The 22,179-nt window shown below is 41.2% G+C and overlaps 1 protein-coding gene across 1 annotated transcript in view; it reads left to right on the plus strand.

Annotated features, from left to right (window-relative positions):
* Positions 1–21,600, plus strand: part of NPDC1 (neural proliferation, differentiation and control 1) — a 126,030-nt gene extending 104,430 nt beyond the window's left edge. Inside the window, exons 5-12 of the mRNA XM_029613509.1 lie at positions 2,273–2,327; positions 2,523–2,615; positions 3,382–3,555; positions 8,000–8,066; positions 12,667–12,751; positions 15,868–15,947; positions 18,161–18,260; positions 21,529–21,600. Coding sequence (XP_029469369.1) covers positions 2,273–2,327; positions 2,523–2,615; positions 3,382–3,555; positions 8,000–8,066; positions 12,667–12,751; positions 15,868–15,947; positions 18,161–18,260; positions 21,529–21,600 — 726 coding nt within the window. The remainder of the gene's footprint in view (positions 1–2,272; positions 2,328–2,522; positions 2,616–3,381; positions 3,556–7,999; positions 8,067–12,666; positions 12,752–15,867; positions 15,948–18,160; positions 18,261–21,528) is intronic.
* Positions 21,601–22,179: the final 579 nt, after the last annotated feature.

A 22,179-nucleotide genomic window follows, 5' to 3' on the forward strand; every position in this document is an offset into this window, starting at 1 on the left:
GCCCCTCCCCACCCTGCAGGCTTCTCTGTGGGGAAGGGGCAGGGGAGGGAGGACAAAGAGGGGGGGTAGTGTGGTTAAGTTTCCAAAAGGTCTTGTTTACTCCAGTCTAAGGGGAAAGTTGTGATTTGGTAAATTAGCCAGGTCTCCTGCAGGCTTCCAGTCCCTGCCACACACACACTTAGTCCCTGGTCGCTCTGGGATACCAGCCTGGCCTTAGGGCATGCTAGGGGCTGGCATCCCATTTTAAACAGGGGAGACATAATTATCGCTTTTATAGCCCCTGTGTTTTAAAAGTTATCTCTTATACAACTGCTTTACTCCCAGTGCTTCTCCTCCTTGTCTGTCTGTTCTCTCTCGCGCGCTCTCTCTCTCTCTCTCTCTCTCTCTCTCTCTCTGGATCGCACTGCCACTTTTCCTTGTTCCTTTCAGCATCACGTGCAGCACTAACTTTTCTTCTGTTTTTCATTCATTCATTCATTCATTCATTCATTCAAAGCTCTCAGAGGTCTGAAAAGAGCATGGGGTGTGTACAAAATGAATGTTGAAGTGCTCCAGGTTGCTCTCCCCCCAGGTGAATCGTTGGCTGTGCTGGAGTACTTCACAGTTGTTTGTCTTTATGGCTATGTGATCTGAGTGTCTTTTTGGTTTCAAAGCTTATTCCAGTCACATACAATCACCACATAATCACAGGAAACAGCCAGCCAGCTGGGCTGGCTGAATGTAATATTTTGAGTGGTTTCACTACGTGACCTTGGACTGTCACAGCTCGTTTCCTGATAAACTAAAGAGAAGTAGATTTTTAAATGCATAAACAAAATCTTGTGAAAAAAATTGGGACTGTTTTAGTTTGAGACCCTTGATTAAAAATTATTATGTGTGTGATTGAAGAGGCAGTATCAGAAAAATTGTTAGCCAGTACTGGTGCAAAGCTCCTAGAATAAGCTCAAGTTATATGAAGGTATCTTTCCTGTGGTTATGTTGTGATTGTACATGACTGGAGTTGTATTTATTTATCACCAAGTTTCAAGTTATATGAAGGTATCTTTCCTGTGGTTATGTTGTGATTGTACATGACTGGAGTTATATTTATTATCACCAAGTTTCAAGTTATTTCTATTTTTGTATCAAAGCTTATTCCCCAACCATGAATATTTTGTTTTTTAAGAGAGAAGAAATGAGTTAAATAGCTCATACAAGGGGAGCATGCATATTCTCACAGTTATAATGAAAATGATTTGTATAAGAAGAATAGAAAACCAGCATTAATAGCATTTGTAAAATAATTCAGTAAGAGAACAAAATTATCAGTAGTCTCTCTTTTATTCTTTTGATGTACCTTTTTTCATTTTTAGGAGGAAAAAGGTTTTAAAGCCTGTCGCACTAAGCCATTTCCACCATGATGAATTTAAGCGACAAGGAGCTGTGCTGACTCTTATCAGAACCCCAAGCAGACTCACACAGATACACTTAATGCACATAGGGCCAAAGGGTTTCTCTGTTTTGTGTCTAGGGTAGGAAAAAGCTTAGTACATTTGGCCCAAAGATAGTGTGAATAGCTAACCAGGATAGTTGCCGAAGAAAAATGGAGAACAGCAACCACAGGCACCCGCTCCCAGGGTGCTTGAGCATCCCCAACATTAAGAAAACTCTCTTACCGTGTCCATGGAGAGGCAATTTAAATTTAGTACCCCTTATTGTTTTGAAAAATTGGCTCCTATAACAATAGCAGTGTTTATGACTGGAAGACACTACATGCTTGTTCCCATAAAGTATAAAAGTAAAAGAAAGTAGATTAGAGAGGGGTGGGAAGGAAATTTTTCGAATAACATTGAAACCATCACCTACAGAGGCAAGTTATAGGGTGTGCGAGTGGCCAAGTGATTAGGATAATGAAATTGGAACCCAAGAGACCCGGGTTCAAATTCTGTTTCTGCCATTGACACTTGTCACTCTGTCTCCCATTTCCTCCGCTATCTACTTAGATTGTAAGCCTTATGGGAAAGGCACTCATTGTGTATAATTTATTGTAAAGCAGACTGGTTTACGGAGCTATGTAAAATGCTGAAACAATAAGATGATATGTTGAATAATCAACATAGTACTTCCACATCAACCAAACCCCAAGAATGTTTTTATTAGAGCATTCAGTCCATTTGTATGTGTAGCATGTATGTATTGCTGCCTAGTTCTTAGACTATCATACTTTGACTTGTAGGTGGGGCTTTAAGCTCTAAAAATAATTTTGCTGTTTTCACTATTGACTCTTTCACAGCAAACATGTCACTACAAAGCAGATGAATTAGAGATGATGATCAAATTTAAACATTGTAATTAGGCAGGACCAGTAGAGACAATCATGTTGCTGCCTTCCATTGGATTCCATTGAAACGTCAGAGTGAAAAATGCTTTCAGAGTCAGTCTTACTGTGAATGAATGCATCTTCCAGTAGACGTGAAAATTATGAGTGCTTAAATCTGTTAGCATCTGCAGTATCTAAGATGTTTTATTTTATTTTTTTGTAGGGAAGCCTCGCCTCCTCTTAGATGAAAACATTGACTTTTTGGCTTCTGTACTTGCCCAGCAGGGTTCACGTGACCTACAGCTTGAAAATCAAGGTAAGCCCAGTTATTCTTCATTATAGTCACATTAAGGCCCTCGGATTTTCATCTCTGAATTTCTGCAGTCTGCTTTTATTTTGCATCCCCATGTTAGCTGCAACATTATAAATACACAGCCTATAACACAATTCTGTTTAGTTTCAGAAAGGTTGTCATTTCTAAGTGAATGATTGAAGAGTAAGAGTATGTTTTCTTTTTTTTTTTTTTCACCCAACAATTTCCTCCTGCTCCTTTGGGCTTCCAACTGAGTTGGGACTGACCCCTATAGCACTATGACTTCATGCTCCATGAGCCTTCATTCACAACTAACCAGGGTGGGGGGAAGGCATCCTCAACTTATATCTCTCCCCATCTATTTAGTCCAACTATCTCAGAGGCAGTCCTCAGAAAGGAGCCACAGACCATGGTTCCTTCCGGGACTCCTCCTGCATCTGGCCATTAGGTTCACTGAGATTCTCTCCTACCCCAGGAACTGTGAACCCATTATCTATACAGGATCCCTCAGCCCTGACAGGCTTTAGAGATTGAATCCAGCACATAGCACAGCCACTTTTAAATAGCTTTGCAAGGTCTCTGAAATCTTTTTCATGGTATGTATTTCAGAAAGAGATATTACATCAAGGAAATGTTAAAGATGCCCAAATCCTTTGATAGGATGCTCCTAACTTCAGCACAGCTTTCAGTACAGTTTTAATTTTCAAGTGCCATTTTGTAACGATATGGTGATTGCTGCCTCGTTCTTCCAATGCTGCTGTTTTTCCAGGTACCACAACTGTTGAAAATCAGCCACCTGCCAATGTACCACATGGAGGTTCATCAGGGAAGAACCGAGCAGCCAACCCAAGTGCAACAGACCAACCCATTGCTTCTACCGAGAATGGAACCAAGGGCTCATCAGCAAATTCTAGTGGACCTGTATATGATACCTTTTTACTTGGTAAGTGTGAATGCTTCTAGAGCCATCTTGTGTAAAAAAAAAAAAAAAAAAAAAAAAGCTATATTTAAAAAATGTGGCTGTTAAAAGTCAACAATATAGCTTTGACAGCACATTTCCTCACAAATTCATTACTGGTGATATTCCCTCAGTTGTTTGGAATATCCACTATGATTGCATTGTTAACACATAAGCAAATGTAAAAATGACAAAAGAAATTCAGCTTTTGTTAGATTTTTTTTATGTATCCTTTTGAAGTCTGACCCTTAGTATGATCCAGCCACAGGGCCTGATGTGAAATAGCAATGACTTTGAACAATGATTAAATTAATGTTCAAGATATGGAGTGCCTCAGGGATCTGTACTTGGACTGCTGCTTTTCAATATATTTATAAATGATCTGGAAGGGGATACAACAAGTAAGGTAATCAAATTTGCAGATGATACAAAATTATTCAGAGTAGTTAAATCACAAGCGGATTGTGATAAATTGCAGGAGGACCTTGCGAGACTGGAAGATTGGGCATCCAAATGGCAGATGAAATTTAATGTGGATAAATGCAAGGTGATGCTTATAGGGAAAAATAACCCTAGCTGTAGTTACACGATGTTATGTTCCATAGTAGGAGCTACCACCCAGGAAAAAGATCTAGGCAACAAAGTGGATAATACATTGAAATCATCAGCTCAGTGTGCTGCTGCAGTCAAAAAAGCAAACAGAATGTTAAGAATTATTAGGAAAGGAATGGTGAATAAAACAGAAAATGTCATAATGCCTCTGTATTGCTCTATGGTGAGACTGCACCTTGAGTACTATGTACTGCACCTTGAGTACTGTGTACAATTCTGGTCGCTGCATCTCAAAAAATATATAGTTGCACTGGAGAAGGTACAGAGAAGGTCAACCAAAATGATAAAGGGGATGGAGCAGCTCCCCTATAAGGAAAGGCTAAAGAGGTTAGGGCTGTTCAGCTTGGAGAAGAGATGGCTGAGGGGGGATATGATAGAGGCCTTTAAAATCATGAGAGGTCTAGAATGAATCGGTTATCTAACCTTTCGGATAAAAGAACGACTAGGGGGCACTCCATGAAGTTAGCAAGTAGCACATTTAAAACTAATCAGAGAAAATTCTTTTTCACTCAACGCACAGTTAAGCTCTGGAATTCATTGCCAGCGGATGTGGTTAAGGCAGTTAGTGTATCTTGGTTTAAAAAAGGTTTGGGTAAGTCTTGGAAGAGAAGTCCATTATGTGCTATTAATCAAGTTGACTTAGAAAATAGCCACTGCTATTACTGGCATCAGTAGCATGGGATGTACTTAGGGGCGGATTTTAAAAGGCCCGCGCGCGCTGGCACGCCTATAGCCCCGGGACGCGCGTAAGCCCCGGGGCTTTCGAAAAGGGGAGGGAGGGGGCGTGTCCGGGGCGTTCCCGAAATAATGCGTTTCGGGGGCGTGCCCTGGCGTTTCGGGGGCGGGCCCGGGGGCATGGCGTCGGCCCGGGGGCGTGGTCGAGGCCTCCGGACCAGCCCCCGGGACCGGAGGACGGAGCGGGGCTGCCAGCGATGCGCGCAAAGTTATGGGGGGGGTTTAGATAGGGCAGGGGGGGTGGGTTAGGGAGGGGAAGGGAGGGGAAGGTGGGGGGAGGGCAAAGAAAAGTTCCCTCCGAGGCCGCTCCGAAATCAGAGCGACCTCGGAGGGAACATGCAGCTCGCGCTGGGCTTGGCGCGCGCAGGTTGCACAAATGTGCACCCCCTTGCGCGCGCCGACCCCGGATTTTATAAGATACGTGCGGCAACGCGCGTATCTTATAAAATCCAGCGTACTTTTTAAAAATCTGCCCCTTAGTGTTTAGGTACTTGGCAGGTACTTGTAGCCTGGATTGGCCACTGTTGGATTTATTTATTTATTTATTTAAGGTTTTTCTTTACCGACATTTGTCGGGGACATCATGCCGGTTTACATCGAAACAAGGGTAACAACGTAGAAAAATCAGTTAGAAAAAACAAGGGTGTAGGAAACTGGGAATTGCGATCGTAATATGCATAAAAGTATGTAGGAAAGGCATAAGTAAGATATTATAAAACTGTTCAGCTTGGAGAAGAGACGGCTGAGGGGGGATATGATAGAGGTCTTTAAGATCATGAGAGGTCTTGAACGAGTAGATGTGACTCGGTTATTTACACTTTCGAATAATAGAAGGACTAGGGGGCATTCCATGAAGTTAGCAAGTAACACATTTAAGACTAATTGGAGAAAATTCTTTTTCACTCAACGCACAATAAAGCTCTGGAATTTGTTGCCAGAGGTTGTGGTTAGTGCAGTTAGTGTAGCTGGGTTCAAAAAAGGTTTGGATAAGTTCTTGGAGAAGAAGTCCATTAATGGCTATTAATCAATTATACTTAGGGAATAGCCACTGCTATTAATTGCATCAGTAGCATGGGATCTTCTTAGTGTTTGGGTACTTGCCAGGTTCTTGTGACCTGGTTTGGCCTCTGTTGGAAACAGGATGCTGGGCTTGATGGACCCTTGCTCTGACCCAGCATGGCAATTTCTTATGTTCTTATGTTCTTACGGTGGCATATACCAGAAACATATAACAGTAGAAAATTATACACAAATCATGTTTCAAAGTCTTAGAAAGCATATAGCAGAAACATATAACAGTAAAAAAAAAAAATTATACATGAATCATGTTTCAAGGTCTTAGGGAGGATTGCTGAAGTAAGGGAGGATATTCAAGGCTTTCGTGAAAAGAATCTAAAATTGGTGGGAAGTAAAGAGAGGGGGGCAAGTTATATTAGCGGTTGGTAATCCATGGGAAGATTAAGATATGCGGTCCTATATTGGCATAGCTCAGGTTTCCCCCTTTACATCGTCTTTTTTCAAAATTTATAGATTTGTATATTCTACTCAACAATGGACTGTAACTGCCATCTCCAGTTATTGCCAGTGGGACTCCCTGCAGCTTGAGTAAAAATTGTGAAAGTCCAAAGAAAGGCCCTTGACTATAAGGCTACTTTTGTACGTCCCCTGCCTTTTGGAAATATACAGCAGCCAATCTCAACCTTGTAGGGTATTGTGAGAAAGTAGAGCTGTCATTTCCAGAAATCTATTCTGATTGGCTAAACTATTCTGATAATTTTGAGAACAAAATGTCTCATATCTACAGGCTGATGAATATGGGTGCGCTAAATATGGGCGTTCATATTGAGTGCCTGTTTCCCTAACACACGCCCATCCACCTTTCCCAAGCATGCGATGCAATAGGGAAATTAGCTGCCATGTTAAAAAGGAGACGCTAGGGGAAATTGTGCGTCCGTTTCGCCTCCTCAGCAACAGGCGCCCAGGAGAGGTGGCTGTAAGTGCGGGTTATGAAAACGGACAATCAATTCGAGCATCCATTTTCTCCCACTACTGGGCTGGCACAATATACATGCACAATATACACAGCCTGAACCGTGTATATTGTGTGCCCTGAACATTTTTTTTTTCCCTGTCAAGCCTTTTTACGTTTTCTGTGGTACCTCCTACTTAGTATCACGATAATGCTTTCTGTGATTCCTCCTACGAAATTTTTTTTTTTGGTTTTTTGTTGAGCTCTTAAGCTCAGAATGACTTAGACAGCCCTGAGCTGGTGTCAAATTTTCAACATTAAACAGGGCAAATTGGGCGCACAGTCATTTTTTAAATTCCAGAGTAATGGCTAACAGCCACATGTACATGAATTTGCATGTGATGAGTGCAACCAGCTATGCGCTTGGTTGGATGTGCTTTTTAGACATGCTAATCCTGTTATTGCATTGGGAGTTAGCTTAATGCATCCAAAACTCATGTCCAATCCAGAGTTAACCAGTGCACTGGCCCGAGTGCCCGATATTGCATTGGCCTGCTAGATATTAAGAGTTCTTTACCAAAGGTAAGCAAAGAATGCCTCATGGCGAAGTTGTGTCCATCTGTGTGCGATCTAGTATCAGCCAAGAAATGAACAGATGAGTTTGTATGAAGTTGGAGATTTGGGTTTTACAGAACTAATAGTTGAAAATGATATTTTGAAAGTATGATTTTCAATTCTTTCTTAGTTGTGAGTCTCAATTCTCCAATTTGTTGTAAATCCAGCCACTGCATCCTCCACTGATAACATACATGCGTTGGAGGTATGTTGCTGGTAAATTGATAGTGGAGAGTGCGGTGAACACTCCAGTCCTGCCTAAGTAAAGAATGGGAATGAAGAAAGCAATTGCAAGGCACCATCAGCTAGTCTTGGTACAAAAGAGGAGTAATAACATAAAAGGGTGAAAATCTTTTTACTGTTGACATGTACGCGTACAATCCCTGGAAGTATATCTTTCCTACTTGTTGACAATGAGAAGTTGAATGTGACCAGAATGCTTTCAGTGGACTACACTTGTTTTGAATCGTCTGTTCATTGTTCATGCTTTCTTTGTAGGTCTGGTGATAGCGTGCTCTCTAGCTGGCCTCATTGCATTGATTGTAGCTGCTGTGTGCTGGTACAGGTAAGCAGTTCATTTTTCAACAACAACCTTTTTCCTGTCAAAAGCCAACAATTTAAATAGAGTATTTCCTGAACAGGAGCTGCCATGGCAGAACATTTACTACTACTACTACTACTACCACTACTGCTGCTGTTGCTGCTGCTTCTGCTGCTACTACTACTTACTAGAGATGAGCTTCATTTTTCTAGCTCGGGTCGGGTTTCGGTTCGGGCGCTTCGTGGGAAAACGAGTTTTCCCACGGATCATTTTTCGCCAAAAACGAAACTGGAACCCAAACCCAAAACCGGAAAAACAAAACAAACCACGAATCGAAAAAAAAAACCCACACCAACCCTTCACATTTACTTTCTTATAACCCCCCCCCCCACCATCCTGATCCCTCCCCAAGACTTACTAAAAGTCCCTGGTGGTCCAGCAGGTTCCCGCGAGCGATCTCTCCCTCCATGCCATTGGGCTGTCAGGCCTGCTATGACTCAAAATGGCGCTGATAGCCTTGCCCTTACGATGTCACAGGGGCTACTGGTGCCATTGGTCAGCCCCTATCACATGGTAGGAACATGTGACAGGGGCTGACCAATGATAGCAGTAGCCTCTGTGACATCGTAAGGGCAAGGCTATCGGCGCCATTTTTAATACTGGCAGCCGACGGCATGAGTGCAGGAGATCGCTCCGGACCCCCGCTGGACCATCAGGGACTTTTTGCAAGTCTTGGAGTATTCAAAATGGCGCCAATAATCTTGCCCTTACGATGTCACAGGGGCTACTGGTGCCATTGGTCAGCCCCTGTTTCATAAAGCAAGACAATGGTTAAAAAAGAAAAGAAAGTTAGTTAATGAAGCTAAAAGCAGACATTCATGCCTAGGATTTAAAAGCAGCTTCAAAATAGTGGGTCTTTAGCTGGGATTTAAGCATGGCAAGAGAGAGGGAGCATGACGCACCAGTTCAGGAAGACTTTTACCTATGGAACATCTACAGTACATAGGGCAAGATCAGGTTAAATCGTTCTAAACGATTCAGACTTCCTTCCTTCACCACCATCAAGACATGAATGTGTGCGTCTGTTTCTTTGCTTCTCTTATTTGGAGAATAAGGGGAGAGGAAGAGGAGCTCAAGATTCTCTACTTCCTACAAAAGGGGAATACTGAAATTTGTTTTCACACTCCTAGTAAGCAATAGGGATGTGCATTTGTTGGAAATGAAATAGGAAATAACAATGATATTTCCTATTTTGTTTCATTACGTTTTCGAAGTTAAATGATAGAAAATCAACAAAAATAAGTTGGTTTTCGTGTTTTGCTTTGGAGGGAAAAAAGTTACCGTCTGGCCTAGGTCCAGGCTCAGGACCAGGAGCTTGCCTATGGCTAGGCTAAGGCCCAAACCAGAGCCACGGCATACTCCCGAGCATGTCGCCTTGGCCTAAGCCCAACACAGGGGCCCAACCTGCAGACCTGGCCCAACCCTGGAGACTTGGCTTCGACCTAGGCCCAGTCATGGAGGCCAGAGACTAGGCCACAGAGCTCCTCTTCTTTTTTTCTGTCTTTTTAAAATGACATTGTCTGCTTGAGGACGCAATGGAATAATTTAACTTTGGTGCTTTTCTCCTCAATAGAGAGCGCCAACTGCTGTGCAATAAAATGATGCCTTCCACTGAGGAGGAAGGCACCAGAGTTAAGTTACTATGGCGCATCCTCAAGTGGACAACGTCATTTTAAGAAGCGAGAAGAAAGCAGAGAAGTTCCTCGGTCTGGTCTCCAGGCTCTGGGCCTGGGCCTAGCAGGCATCAGGACTGGGCCTCCAGGCTGGGCTCTGGTATTGAGCCTGGGCCTTGTCTAGGCCCAGGCCCCAGCGTCAGGCTTGGGCCTAGGCATCGAGAGCGGGCATCCAGGCCAGGTCCTGGCATCAGGCCTGGTCTTAGGCCAAGGCCTGGCATTGGGCCTCAGAGAAGACCAGATCTCCAAGCCAGGCCTTAGTGTGGGGCTTAGGCCATGGTCTCAGTATTCTTCTGGGCTTGGGCCTAGGCCTTGCTATCGGATCCCTCCAGGACCAGGTAAGTGGAGGCCAGGGAGGAACCTGGCCTGACATTTTTCTGGGTGGGAGGGATAGGCTGTGGGGAGACCTCGAGAGATCACGTTTCTTTTTTTTAAGTCTGTTTTATTTTTTTGAGAGGGGTTAAATGTTTATTTCATTTTTGTAAACTTAAGAAAATGAAATAAACATTAAACAAAATTAAATTCATGGAAAAAATCCCTATAATGAATTAAAAAGCAAAACAAAATTTTTTCCCAGCACATCTCTAGTAAGAGGTGTCTATGTACAACTTAATCTATTGTACTATCTTGTTTCCAGTCTTATAGCAGAGTTTCTTCTTTATTTGTACTGGAAGGCAGTGTTTGCAGGAGGGCTGGTGTTGAAGAAAAATGTTTTCTGTCTATAGGATTAAAATTTAAAGCTAACTCATTACTATGGATTGCCGAGGAAAAGGTTTGGTTCATTTATTTGTTTTGCAGAGTATCTCCATTCATTTAATAGTTTCAAGCAAAAAAAAAATAATTTGTTCATTTTATTTCATTCATTTTCCATTATAGTCAATAGGGGAAGCCATGCAGCCTATTTTGGGCTCCCAAATTGGGATTTTCTAATCATTTCTAATGAAATGTGTGGGTAGAAATCAGAAGGGTGAAAGCATGCCAACACATCAAGAGACTCAATGTGGCATGAAGAGCTTAAGGCGCTGTATAGGGGCAAAAGGGTTCCAACAGTGGCAGGAGATCTCCAAGGCATCATCAGAGGAGCAAAGAAGCAGGAAGAGGGGGAAGAAAACACCAAGGCTTTAAAAGTGGGTGGCAACAACAGTGGCATGAACCCTTGAAGGCAGCATGAGGGGCAAAGTGGCACCAGGAGTGATATCAACATCTTAACGCACCATGAAAGGGGAACTAAGCAGAAAAGGTGGAAGGAAAAACCCCAACGCACTGATAAAGGGACAAAGCAGCACAAAGAGTGGCATCAACACACCAAAGCACCATGAAAGGTGCAAAGCAGCCCCTCCCAGAGTGGCAAGAACACCCTAAGGTATAGCGTGTGGGGTATGACAAGGCAGAGTGACAAGACCTTCAAGGTGCAAAATACTGGCTATGGCAGCAATGCTGAGTGAAAGAGAGACTCCTAAGGTGAAGGATGAACGGGTATAGTAGCAAGGCAGACTGTCTTTGGAGGTGACTGTCTTCCTTTGGAGATGACTGTCTCAGTATCAATTTTTTGACATGACATTTTATTTCATTCACTACTTGAACTTGATCTTGCTGTTGGGTGGAATTTTGAGTTTCTTGTGAAATTTGTTTTCCAATTAAAACTTTCCTGTTCAAACCCGGATCAGTCCAGACTCCTGGGTTTTGCCTCCCTTCCAGCAGATGGAGACAGAGAAAGTTTTACTGACACTGCCATATAAGCTGGTGTGCCACCTGCAGTCCCTCAGTATTGAACTGTACCCAAGCCAAGATACATACTAAAAAATCCTTACTTAATTAGACTTGTTTCTATAGTTACCGGGGGTAGATATTTAAAAGCAAAATAGCTAAGTCTAGACTTGCTTAATAGCAGGTCTAGCCTTAGCCAGTTAACTTATCCAGCTAAGTATCACTATCACTGCTTAGCTGGATAGGATTTACAGCTAAGTAGCGCTGCTCCAATCCACCCATTGCCCACCCACTTTTTCTTCAGCTAGCTAGCAGCCACTGAGTTAACTCAGATATTCAGTGGCTGCTAGATAGCCGGACAAGTACTATTTATCCAGCTTTCTGCTGTTTGAATATCGGGCCCTAGTTTTTTTTTTCTCAGCAGTAAACAGCCATAGGCTTCAATGGGCCATAGAAATGAATGGGAAATCTAAACAAATGGGACAAATAATATTTCTTTCTTTCATTCGTTTCATGGATCCACAAATGAAACATTCGTTTCATGGATCCATTCGTTTCATGGATCCACAAATGAAACAAATCATTACATTTTACCTGTTTGTTTCAAATGAATGCCATCCCTACTTGTTATTAATCTGAATTTTAAGTACCTTTACTATTTTTAAAGTCAGAAATCTGATTTCAGATTCTAAAGTATCATCCTTCAAAAACAAACCATGGCATCCAATTTTGTCCAATTAGATTGAAATAAAAATTGAAAATTGTGGTGTCTCATATTCTCCCCCAACCCTCCTTAAAAATTAAATATATTTGGTTTGCAGACTTTTCCTTTTATTGTGTGTGTGTGTGTGTGTGTGTGTGTGTGTATGTATGTATGTGTGTGTGTCTATGTGTGTGTATATATATATATATATATATATATATATATACACACACACACATACATACTTGGGTTTATGTAATTAAATATAACAGTCAAATCCATATATAACAAAATGTATTGTGAAAGGTCAAAGTTTGCAGTTTATGCAAATATGTCATTTTTTCCAAAAGGTAAATTGCAGGTGTTATGACCATAGATCATTCCTTGTTGCATCAGATAAATGTTATTTATCCAACCATAAGTGGTCCTGAAGACCATATTATTTTTTTTTTATTGACTGTATATTTCCCACCCTGTGAAGGTTACAGAAAGAAATCAAGTTGGCTCAGAAAACCGATTACATGGCTCAGAAAGCACCTGCCCCACCTCCATACGACAAGTCCTCAGTAAGTTGTTATAATATGTATGATTTATTTATTTATTTAAAATCATTTAATTATCGCCTAACAGATTACATCTTCCTAACCGATCTACAATACAAATTAAAATAATTGAATACACAATTTCTTCATGAATAACAGAGAAACCTCCATAAATCATTAACCTTGCTGAATAATATCATTCATAAGGCAGGTTTTTAAAGCCTTCTGAAATTTTAATGCATCCACCTCCTCTATCAAACTGGATGGTAAGTTGTTTCAAAGTTGTGTGACCATACCTGAAAAAGGCCAGCCTTCATTCCGGTACGTTTTGATCTCCTGAACTTTCAGAAAATGCCCTTTCATTGATCTCAACCTTCTGCTAGACTTATACCAGCTTAAATGGTTTCTCAGTTGCTGCGAACCTACTCCTTTTAATGATTTAAAAGCCAAAGACAAATTTTTAAATTTGAATCTGGCACTCACTGGGAGCAATGCAGATCTACTAGTAATGGCCCAGGAGGAGTTTTCTTAGTACTTTTGGTCACAATACGGCCTGTCATATTTTGTAATATCTGCAATTTCCGAGTGGATTTTACAGGCAGTGCCAGAAACAAGAGCATAGACCACTGATTTTAATACAGTTGGATCCAGGAATGTTCTAATTTGCTTAAACAATTTAATCATGAAATAATTATTTCTCACCAGGAGCATAACATGCTTCTCTAAACTCAAAATGGAATCTAATTGGACCCTTAGAGATCTAACCTCTTCTTTAGGTAAGACCTCACCCCCATCAATTTCAAAGGAAGTTCTATTTTACTATATCCCAAATACAAAATCTCTGTTTTCTTGGCATTTAAAACCAACTTATTCCTATTCAACCAACTCTTTAATGAATCCAAGCAAATTCCTAGCTGTATATAACATTCCTCCCTATTTGCTCATAACTCTGCTCATAAAAATATTGAACAGAATCAACCCCTGCGCCACCCCACAACCCACCTCAACAGCAGCAGAATAATTACCTTGAAAAGGCACGATCTGTTTTCTTCCAGTCAAAAAAAACTCTGTAGCCATTTCAAAACCACTCCCCTTATACCTAGGCCTTCACAACATCTCAATAATAATTGGAGGTCAGCCAAGTCAAAAGTACATGAAAGATCTAAAATTACCAACAAAGCTCCTTCACCCTTATCCACTAAAAGCAGGGCATCATTCATTAGTGAGACTAATAAAGTTGCCATACTACAACCACATCTGAAGCCAGCCTGAGCTGGATCCAGAAGTTCTGCCAATTCCAAATAGTCTGTGATTTGCTTGGTAACGGTTTTTTCTAGAACTTTAGTGACAAAAGGGAGATTCATTATAGGTCTAGGATCCAGATTCTCATTTTTCAACAGTGGTGACACAACCGCAGATTTACATAACATAGGCACAATACCTGAATTCAAAACTTCATTAATCACCTTCTGCAAACACACCATCACTTTAACCGAACATCCTTTAAACAGCTAAGATGGACAAGCATCAAGGCAAACATGAGTTGGATTAATCTGAGCATTTCATTTTTATCCTCTACATAGTCTGTCTTAACTTCATCCAATTTTCCCACTAATAAATGTTTTTCCCTAAAAAACTTAACAAAAGTATTACAATCTAGGACCTCATCAAAAATCACTTTACTTTTACATTGACTTCCAACTAAATGTTTCACCACACCATAGAGCATTTTTGGATTATATTCTCCAGATTTCTCCTTATTCATATATTTCTTTTTTGCTAAAACAATTTCTTTAAAATATATTGTATTCGCTTTCTGCCAAGAAGTTTTACCCTCTATCTTAAAATTACTCCGCCACCTCCTCTCCAAGCAACGGCAGTTTCTTTTAAGCTCCACCAACTGAGCTGTAAACTACAGAGAGCCAAAGATTCTCCCATTGGATCTCCCTTTCTTAACTTGCACTCCTTCCCTTTTCATAGCCTGTTGTATCATATTAAACCACCATATAGGAGCTTTCATAATCCTCACTAGTTACACAACAGCATTGACATTCAATCATGCTGTATGCCAGGTACGTCATTGTGGTTCTTATGTACCTATGTCTGCATTCAGTATGTCCTCATAATTGCATGCATGGACTCTAGTTTGAGTAATGTATATGGTTCATCTAGCCACTATTTTTTTGTATTTATATTCCGCCTTTCAGACACTTCAAAGCAGATAACATTCAGGTACTGTATGTATTTCCCTGTCTCCAGAGGGCTCACAATCTAAGGGCCAGATTCATTAAGGCTTTTCTCTGATTTTGTGTCTATGGGAATAACCCTTTGTAAATCAGGCACTTGAGGGTAGATTTTCAAATTTTAAGTGGGCGTGCGCAAATACCGTTTCTACCACTTAAATTGCGGGATTTTAAAAGGGGCATGCGCCAGTGCCATATCCGGTTTTACCAGTTTCTCCCCAGTTCACCCAGTTGAGATTAGGTCCTCCAGCCCCCCCCCCCCCCCCCCCCCCCCGGCCCTTAAAACCCCACATATTTGCCTCTTTATCTTTATTTTATAACTTACATGAACTCCATAGAAGAAGTAAAATTACATGGCAGGGGGCCTCGGCGCACGCTGGATCGCATAAGTATTTATGCACACATCTCAGCTTCACGCCTTGAAACTCCCACGCCATGCCCAGACCACACCCCACACCCCCTTTTTTTTTTTTTTTTTTTTAACTTCTGTGATGTGCGCGTTGCAGCATTTACGGATGCATCCGGGCAGCTTTTAAAATCCACTCAGCGTGCACGAGCCTGACATAGTCACCCATCCCCTAATTAATGCGCCGGTCGGGCTTCTAAAATTCACCTTTATGTGTGTAGATATAGAGATGGCCATTTTCCTCATGTTCAGAATTATGTTTCTGTACAAGCGCAAAGGTTTTTTTTTCCCAAACATTCTATTAACATTGTTGCTGCTGACCTTGTTTTGTTGGGCTCCTTAATACACTAAATAAATAAGTATATTTACTGTATTTAATATACAGAAGCCTGGCCATGTGTAGTAAATAATACTGCCAGCTTACTGTTAGTAGGGCCGGATCAGTGCCATGCAGAGTAGACAAACAACATTTCTTTCTTCTGTTTTCTTAGCCTGGCGACAAAAAGTTGGCCCAGAGTGCCCAGATGTATCATTACCAGCATCAGAAGCAACAGATGTTATCTTTGGAAAAGTAAGTAGCTCTGACACTAAGAGAAACCTCCCTCTGTGCTCCATGTTACCTAGAGAGAGATTTGTCTCTGACAAAGAAGTAAAGTAGTTGTGGTAATGTTTTGTGCTTTCTCCACCTTGCATGCAAGTCTTCAAGGTTCCCCAAATCCATCACCTTACTGGAGTCACTAGTTTTCCCGGGGTCCATATTCCAAACCTGTTCAGACGGATAACTCAAAGGTTATCCATCTAAAATAGCAAATGTGGCAATTCAGGCACTTATCTGGCTGAATTATAGCCGGATATAAAAGAGGTGGTCCAGGGACGGGCTGAGATATCTGGTTGATCTAGGCGAATATCAGGTGTAAAGTTAGCTGGCCTTGTGTGGCCAAATAAGTTGCTACATACCCGGATTTCATTTTTGGTTTATTTTATTTTATTTTTATAATTATAATTTTCCCGGATATCTTTAAAAGATATCCGGATAAGTAGTGCTGTCAGTATCTGCATTAAAAAAAAAAAAAAAAAGATATCCAAGAGGCCACGGCTTTTAACTGTTTCCATAAATTGCTGTGTCTCGCCAGCACTCTTGAAATCACTAAAACTTACGGGCCATCATCCCACCCCCTCCTTCCCCAGTTTCATTTTTAAATTTGTGATCACGAGTCATGACCCCACCCCCCATACTTTGAAAACCCCTTCTTGCAGTCTTAAAAAAAAAAAAGTTAGACCCCCGCATCCCATCCCACCTCCCCCAGTGGCAAAAACTATCTCTGCCAGGAGCGAGGGTCTCACCCGCTCCCAGCGGCTCCAGCGCTGCATCTGATAGGCAGCACTGGAAGCATAATCTGCCCTCAGTTTGGGAGTGCTGGAAGTGTCAACTGGGCATATCAGATGCAGCGCTGGAGCCACTGGGAGGGAGTGAGTGAGACCCTTGCTCCCGGCAGAGAGAGCTTTTGCCATTGGGGAGGATGGGGGAGCTAAGGTGGGAGGTCTCGGCTTGTGATTTCAAATGTAAAAACGAAACTGTAGAAGGAGGGGAAGAAAGACGGTCGGGAAATTTTTGTGATTTCAAGAACGCTGGGCAAGGCAGGGTAATTTATGGAAAAAGCCATGGCCTCTTGGATATTTTTTTTTTTTTTATGCTGACTCTTGACAGTGCTACTTAACCTGGATATCTGTTAAAGATATCTGGATAAGTAGCAACTTATTAGGCTATATGTATTCACCTAACTTTATAACCTAACGGGCTATATTCAAACGTAGCCGGTTATGTTTTAAAGTTAGCTGGTACATGTAGCCGGATAAGTTTAAACAAGTATATTCAGCAGGACGTTTATCACATTGAATATATGGGACAAGTTAGCCGGCTAACTTGTCCACTAAATGGCACCGGCCATCCATTGCTCCTACCATGTGACAGGGGCTGACCAATGGCACCGGTAGCCCCTGTGACACAGTAGGTCAAAGGCTATCAGCGCCATTTTGATGCGAGGCAGGCCAGACAGCATGGAGGGAGAAATCACTCGTGGGACCCTGCTGGACCACCAGGGATGTTAGTAAGTCTTGGGGAGGGATCGGGATGGTGGGGGGGGTTTGTATTATAGTAAATTTTAATGCTTGGGGTGTTTTTTTATTTAAAAAAAAATACAATGTGCCCCTCCCCCCGAACAAACCCGAAAAACAAATTTTCCCCAAAGTGCGGGGAAAATCCGTTTCGGGGTTTGGGGCCCCCGACCCCCGACGAATTAGGCAATTTCGAAAAAATTGCCTAATTCGTGATAAACGAATGCACATCTCTACTATGAATGGGCAGTAACCTCTAACCACTCTACTGGTTTGAATTTGGTCAGCCCCACAGCTTACTGGCCCCTGGGGACAGCCTGATATAGGACTGGTTTTCTAATTTACTTATAGAAGAATAAAAGGACTGGGATGGGAGATTAAAAGAAAGGTCTGAGCTGGTCTGTATCTGGTGGACTAGAAAGAAATAACTCTTCTTCAGGGAAATATGGATTTGAATGCAAACTGTGTATAGTATATTAGACTTCTAGGGAAACTATGGTAATGTGGGTGTCACAATCAGGCTCTTTTCTTCAAAGGCCAGAACATCTGGAAATGCAGTCACTACTACAAAGGGATGAGAGGAGGCCCATCTTGAAGGACCACTGGTCTTCTTTCTATCTTAACAACTATGTAACTGTAATTCATACATTTCCCACTGTTTGTTTTAAGGCAAAAAGATGAGCCCAAACTTCCAGACTCAGCTACAACGTCTGATGAAGAAAACGAAGATGGAGATTTTACGGTCTACGAGTGCCCTGGACTGGCCCCTGTAAGTACCTATAGTGGGAATGCAGAGAAGAAAAGCAACATTCTGTACTAGTTCTAAGGCTCAGTAAAACAAACAGCAATGAAAAATGGTCTGCATCCATTTTTAATTTGTTGACAGATTTTGTATCGTAAGTCTTGCATATTTTTTATTGCTACATCCCAGTAGCAACATAATAAAAACATTCGTGAGATTCATGATTTCAGCACCGTAAAGTTGAATTAATTCTATATCGGCTACTGGCAATAATCTTTTATAACATACTTGCTAGTTTGATTCATGTCTCCTTTCTTGTGAAAGGGAAGTGCCCCTCCTCCATTCGCAAAACAAAACTCCCCTTCTCTTTCCACTTCTATTAACCTTATTATTGAACTGCACTACAGTGCTACTGGCTTTTTCTTTTTAATTGCTTGTACAGCTCTAAACAGAACCTGCACGGAGCGGCAGTACAGGCTTAGTTACCATCTGCTGGGCAGACTAGGTGCACCATTTTGGTCTTTATCAGCCATCATTTACTATGTTACATTAAGCAAGAAACGAAGAGGCAAATGTAGCGGAAATTTGCTCCAGTGCAAATATTGCTTCAATTTTACCTTGGCATTTTTACTTGGGGATATGTTCATTGAAGAACCTAGAGTAGTTTATGCCCTGAATCCAGAGCTGTGGTAAACTTGGCCTTTGCTCTCTACGCCGCACTGTTACATCAAATCAATCCTCTGCAGTAGGGGATGTTCAGTGATTTTAAACAGTGTTGAAAACATCAGTGACATTTGTTTGGTTTCATGTCATTTTCAAAGCAAAAGTAAACAAACTAACAATTTTTTATTTTTTTTTTTGTTTCTGTATTTTGGCACACATTAAAATACAGAGATGAACTGAAAAAAAAAAAAGAGAGAACATTTAGTGAAAGAAAAACAAAAGCTTTTTTCCCGACACACCCCTACTCTGCAGCAGCATTGGCACAGCTTCCCATAGGCTTGCAGAGCAGCTGTCACTGGGGGAAGCAGGTTACATTGCCACAGGCCTCATGTTCTGAAACGGCCTGCAGAGCACCATAAAATACAAAGTAAAATTTGAAGCATGCAGGAAAAGTGGATTTCTACTGCCGAAGCAAAAGAGGTGGGATGGGTCAGTGTTGACCTGTGAATGATGGATGTGAGGGGACTCTAAGACTTCTTCCATTTTTGCATTGTCTGAGATTGGATGCATGTAAATAAGTCCAGTGCTGCCTCGTCAGAGGAGGAGGAAGGCTGAAGTAACCCTTTGTTTGAGACCTTTGCCATAACCCCTTCTCTTGTGGAGGAATCTTGGATTCCCCTCATACGGTACATTTGGGATACATATTGTTTTCCTCTGATTAACTCAAGAATGGGTATGAAAAATATGCCTGTAGATATAAGGTATCACAGAGTTTATCCTACAGTGCTAAGGTCTCTGAGTTCTTGTTGCAGGGTTACAATGTACAGATCAGAAAGACTCCACAGGGGGCTTCAGTAAAGCCTTTCACATGGTAATGGTTGGCAGTAATAAGCCAACATAGTTTAGATTAAGGGTCATCATTACATCTTTACAAGACTGTTAAATTGCTTTTTTTTGCACACTGGCAGTCTGGGGAATGAGCGAGCAGTTCCTGTGAGGCTTTCAGGTCCCCTTTTTGGAAGACCCCTGCCCCCATCCCCCTACCCTCCATCCATTGGAGCTCTGTGTTTAGAGGGCCTTTTAAAGGAGAGCGGACAGAAGGCACAGAGACGGGAGGCATTTAACTTCATTTCCTCCCCTCATACTTCCTGCAGGGAGGAGAGGGGGTCTCCTGTGGAGCACCTTCATTTCTTTAGTCTCTGTGATCCTGGACATATCCTCAAAAGTACAAATGTGCCAGCTGCACCAACTGGCAGAAACCTAGAACCATGTCACTAAGAAATATACAGCTTCGGTGCCATTTTAGTCCTTTAAATGACTAGAAGTCAAATTTATTGTGTTGGAGGAGGTAGAGAAAAACTCTACTAAAACTATATTTTTTCTAAAACAACGGTAGTTACCAGAGTACTCAAAATATCAACTTGTTTATTTCTTGGGGGTTTTGACTCCTCTCATGGTCTTGTTCCTATGTTTCTCTTTTTTTTGTACTACTAAATTTTGTTTCTTAGTTCTGTATTTCTTTTTATTCAAGCTTGTGTGTGTGTGTGTGTGTGTGTGTGTTTATTCATGTGCCTGTGCACATATATAGATATATACACACACACCACTTTTAGGTGTTTGCATTAGATTCATACTTCACATGGTACAGTGATGCCTGCACAGCATTCTGGTTTACTAAGATTTGTAGGAGAAATCTTTTTGAAAAACAACTTTTCACACTTAAACCTGAAATTTAAAAAAAAATGGAAAAGGGAAATAATGTTTACTTTAACTGCTTAAAGGTCAATATTCAGTCTTTGTCCAGGTAGCATTTGAAGTTCACCCAGACAAAAACTGAGAATTCTAAATTTCCCTCCACTCCCTGGTTAATTTTGTCCTGGTTAATGCCTTACTCACACATGGTATAACTCAGTAAAAAGAGGCAGCCTTAAACTTTAACCAGTATGTACTGATATTCAGCAGAATTCAGCTGGATAAGTCTGAGTGGAAGAACAGTTGTCCAAAAATTTCCTGGGCAATCTTAATCGGGTATATTTATCTGGCTAAATTCTAGGTAAAGTTAACACTTTATTTATCTGGCTAAGGTTTAGGTAAAGTTAACACTTTACCACTCACCGGCATGCTGAACACTAAATTATTTTAATTTAGTTGTCATCCCAAATTATTCTGTATAGATGTTCTACAGAGATACAATATTTTAGCATGCTATGGCAGTATATGTATTCCTTTTGGGGTTAGCAGGATTATGGATCACATTCCGAAATTTGTTATGTAACATGCTCTGGCTGATTCTGTAGTGTTTACGCATTCATTTGTTCAGTGTATCAATGTGTGGTTAATGATCTTAAAATCTCCCTCTGTAATGTTTTCTGATATCACAAACGGTGCATTGTAATGTCATTAAAGAGTGAGATTTTTTTCTTCCTGTATGACAGTGTTGGTTTACACAGGGCTGCCCAGCCAGGTACAATATTGTGTTTGAAGGAGGAGAAGGCCAATTGCAGTGGTCAACAAGAAACATTTAAAGTATAAGCTTGTGTGTGATTGTGAATATTTCTAACCTTTATCCTCTTCTTTTTTGCATTTTTAAAAAAATATTTCTCCTCTCTTTTTGTTAACCGTGATGTTACAGACTGGAGAAATGGAGGTGAAAAATCCTCTCTTTGACGATTCCTCCATGCATCCAAGTCGAGAGTCGCAGTAGTGGTGCCTCCAATCCTCTGCTCCTATGGACTTGTACACAGAACGCCAAAAACTAAAAATAAAGGTGGAGGGAAGACGGTTCTATCAAAACTCCAGCCTATGCCATGGACTTCTTGGTTGAACCTTCTGGTGCATGGATTAGTGAATCCTCAGTAAGACTGTTAAAACTCACAAAAACAAAATGAAATTGTAACCAAAACTGGACCCTGATTTTAAAAAAGGTGTTAATATTTTGGGTAATGTTTGCAAGATTTTCTACCTTGCAAAGAAAAGTTTGACCTATACTAATGTAACCCTTTTATCTCCATCTTATTTATGTTGCAATTAAGATGATATACTCAGGTATATGCCATACCAGTAGCTTTTGTCAGGAAGTTAAGCAAGTGCCCATCCATTATGTGAGTGATCACTTGAGCATACGTGCCCCTTCCCCATCAACCCCAAATTAAAGTAGAATTAATCCTGTACAGTTGACAACTGTCAATGAAGACCACTTGTGTATGCAGGATAGCCTCTTTTCTGCAGAATTTGGGTTATGCAAAATATTATGCACAGGAGTTAAACTCCATGGGAATATCCT

This window comes from Rhinatrema bivittatum, chromosome 8 (assembly GCF_901001135.1).
Source record: "Rhinatrema bivittatum chromosome 8, aRhiBiv1.1, whole genome shotgun sequence".
Classification (NCBI taxonomy): domain Eukaryota; kingdom Metazoa; phylum Chordata; class Amphibia; order Gymnophiona; family Rhinatrematidae; genus Rhinatrema; species Rhinatrema bivittatum.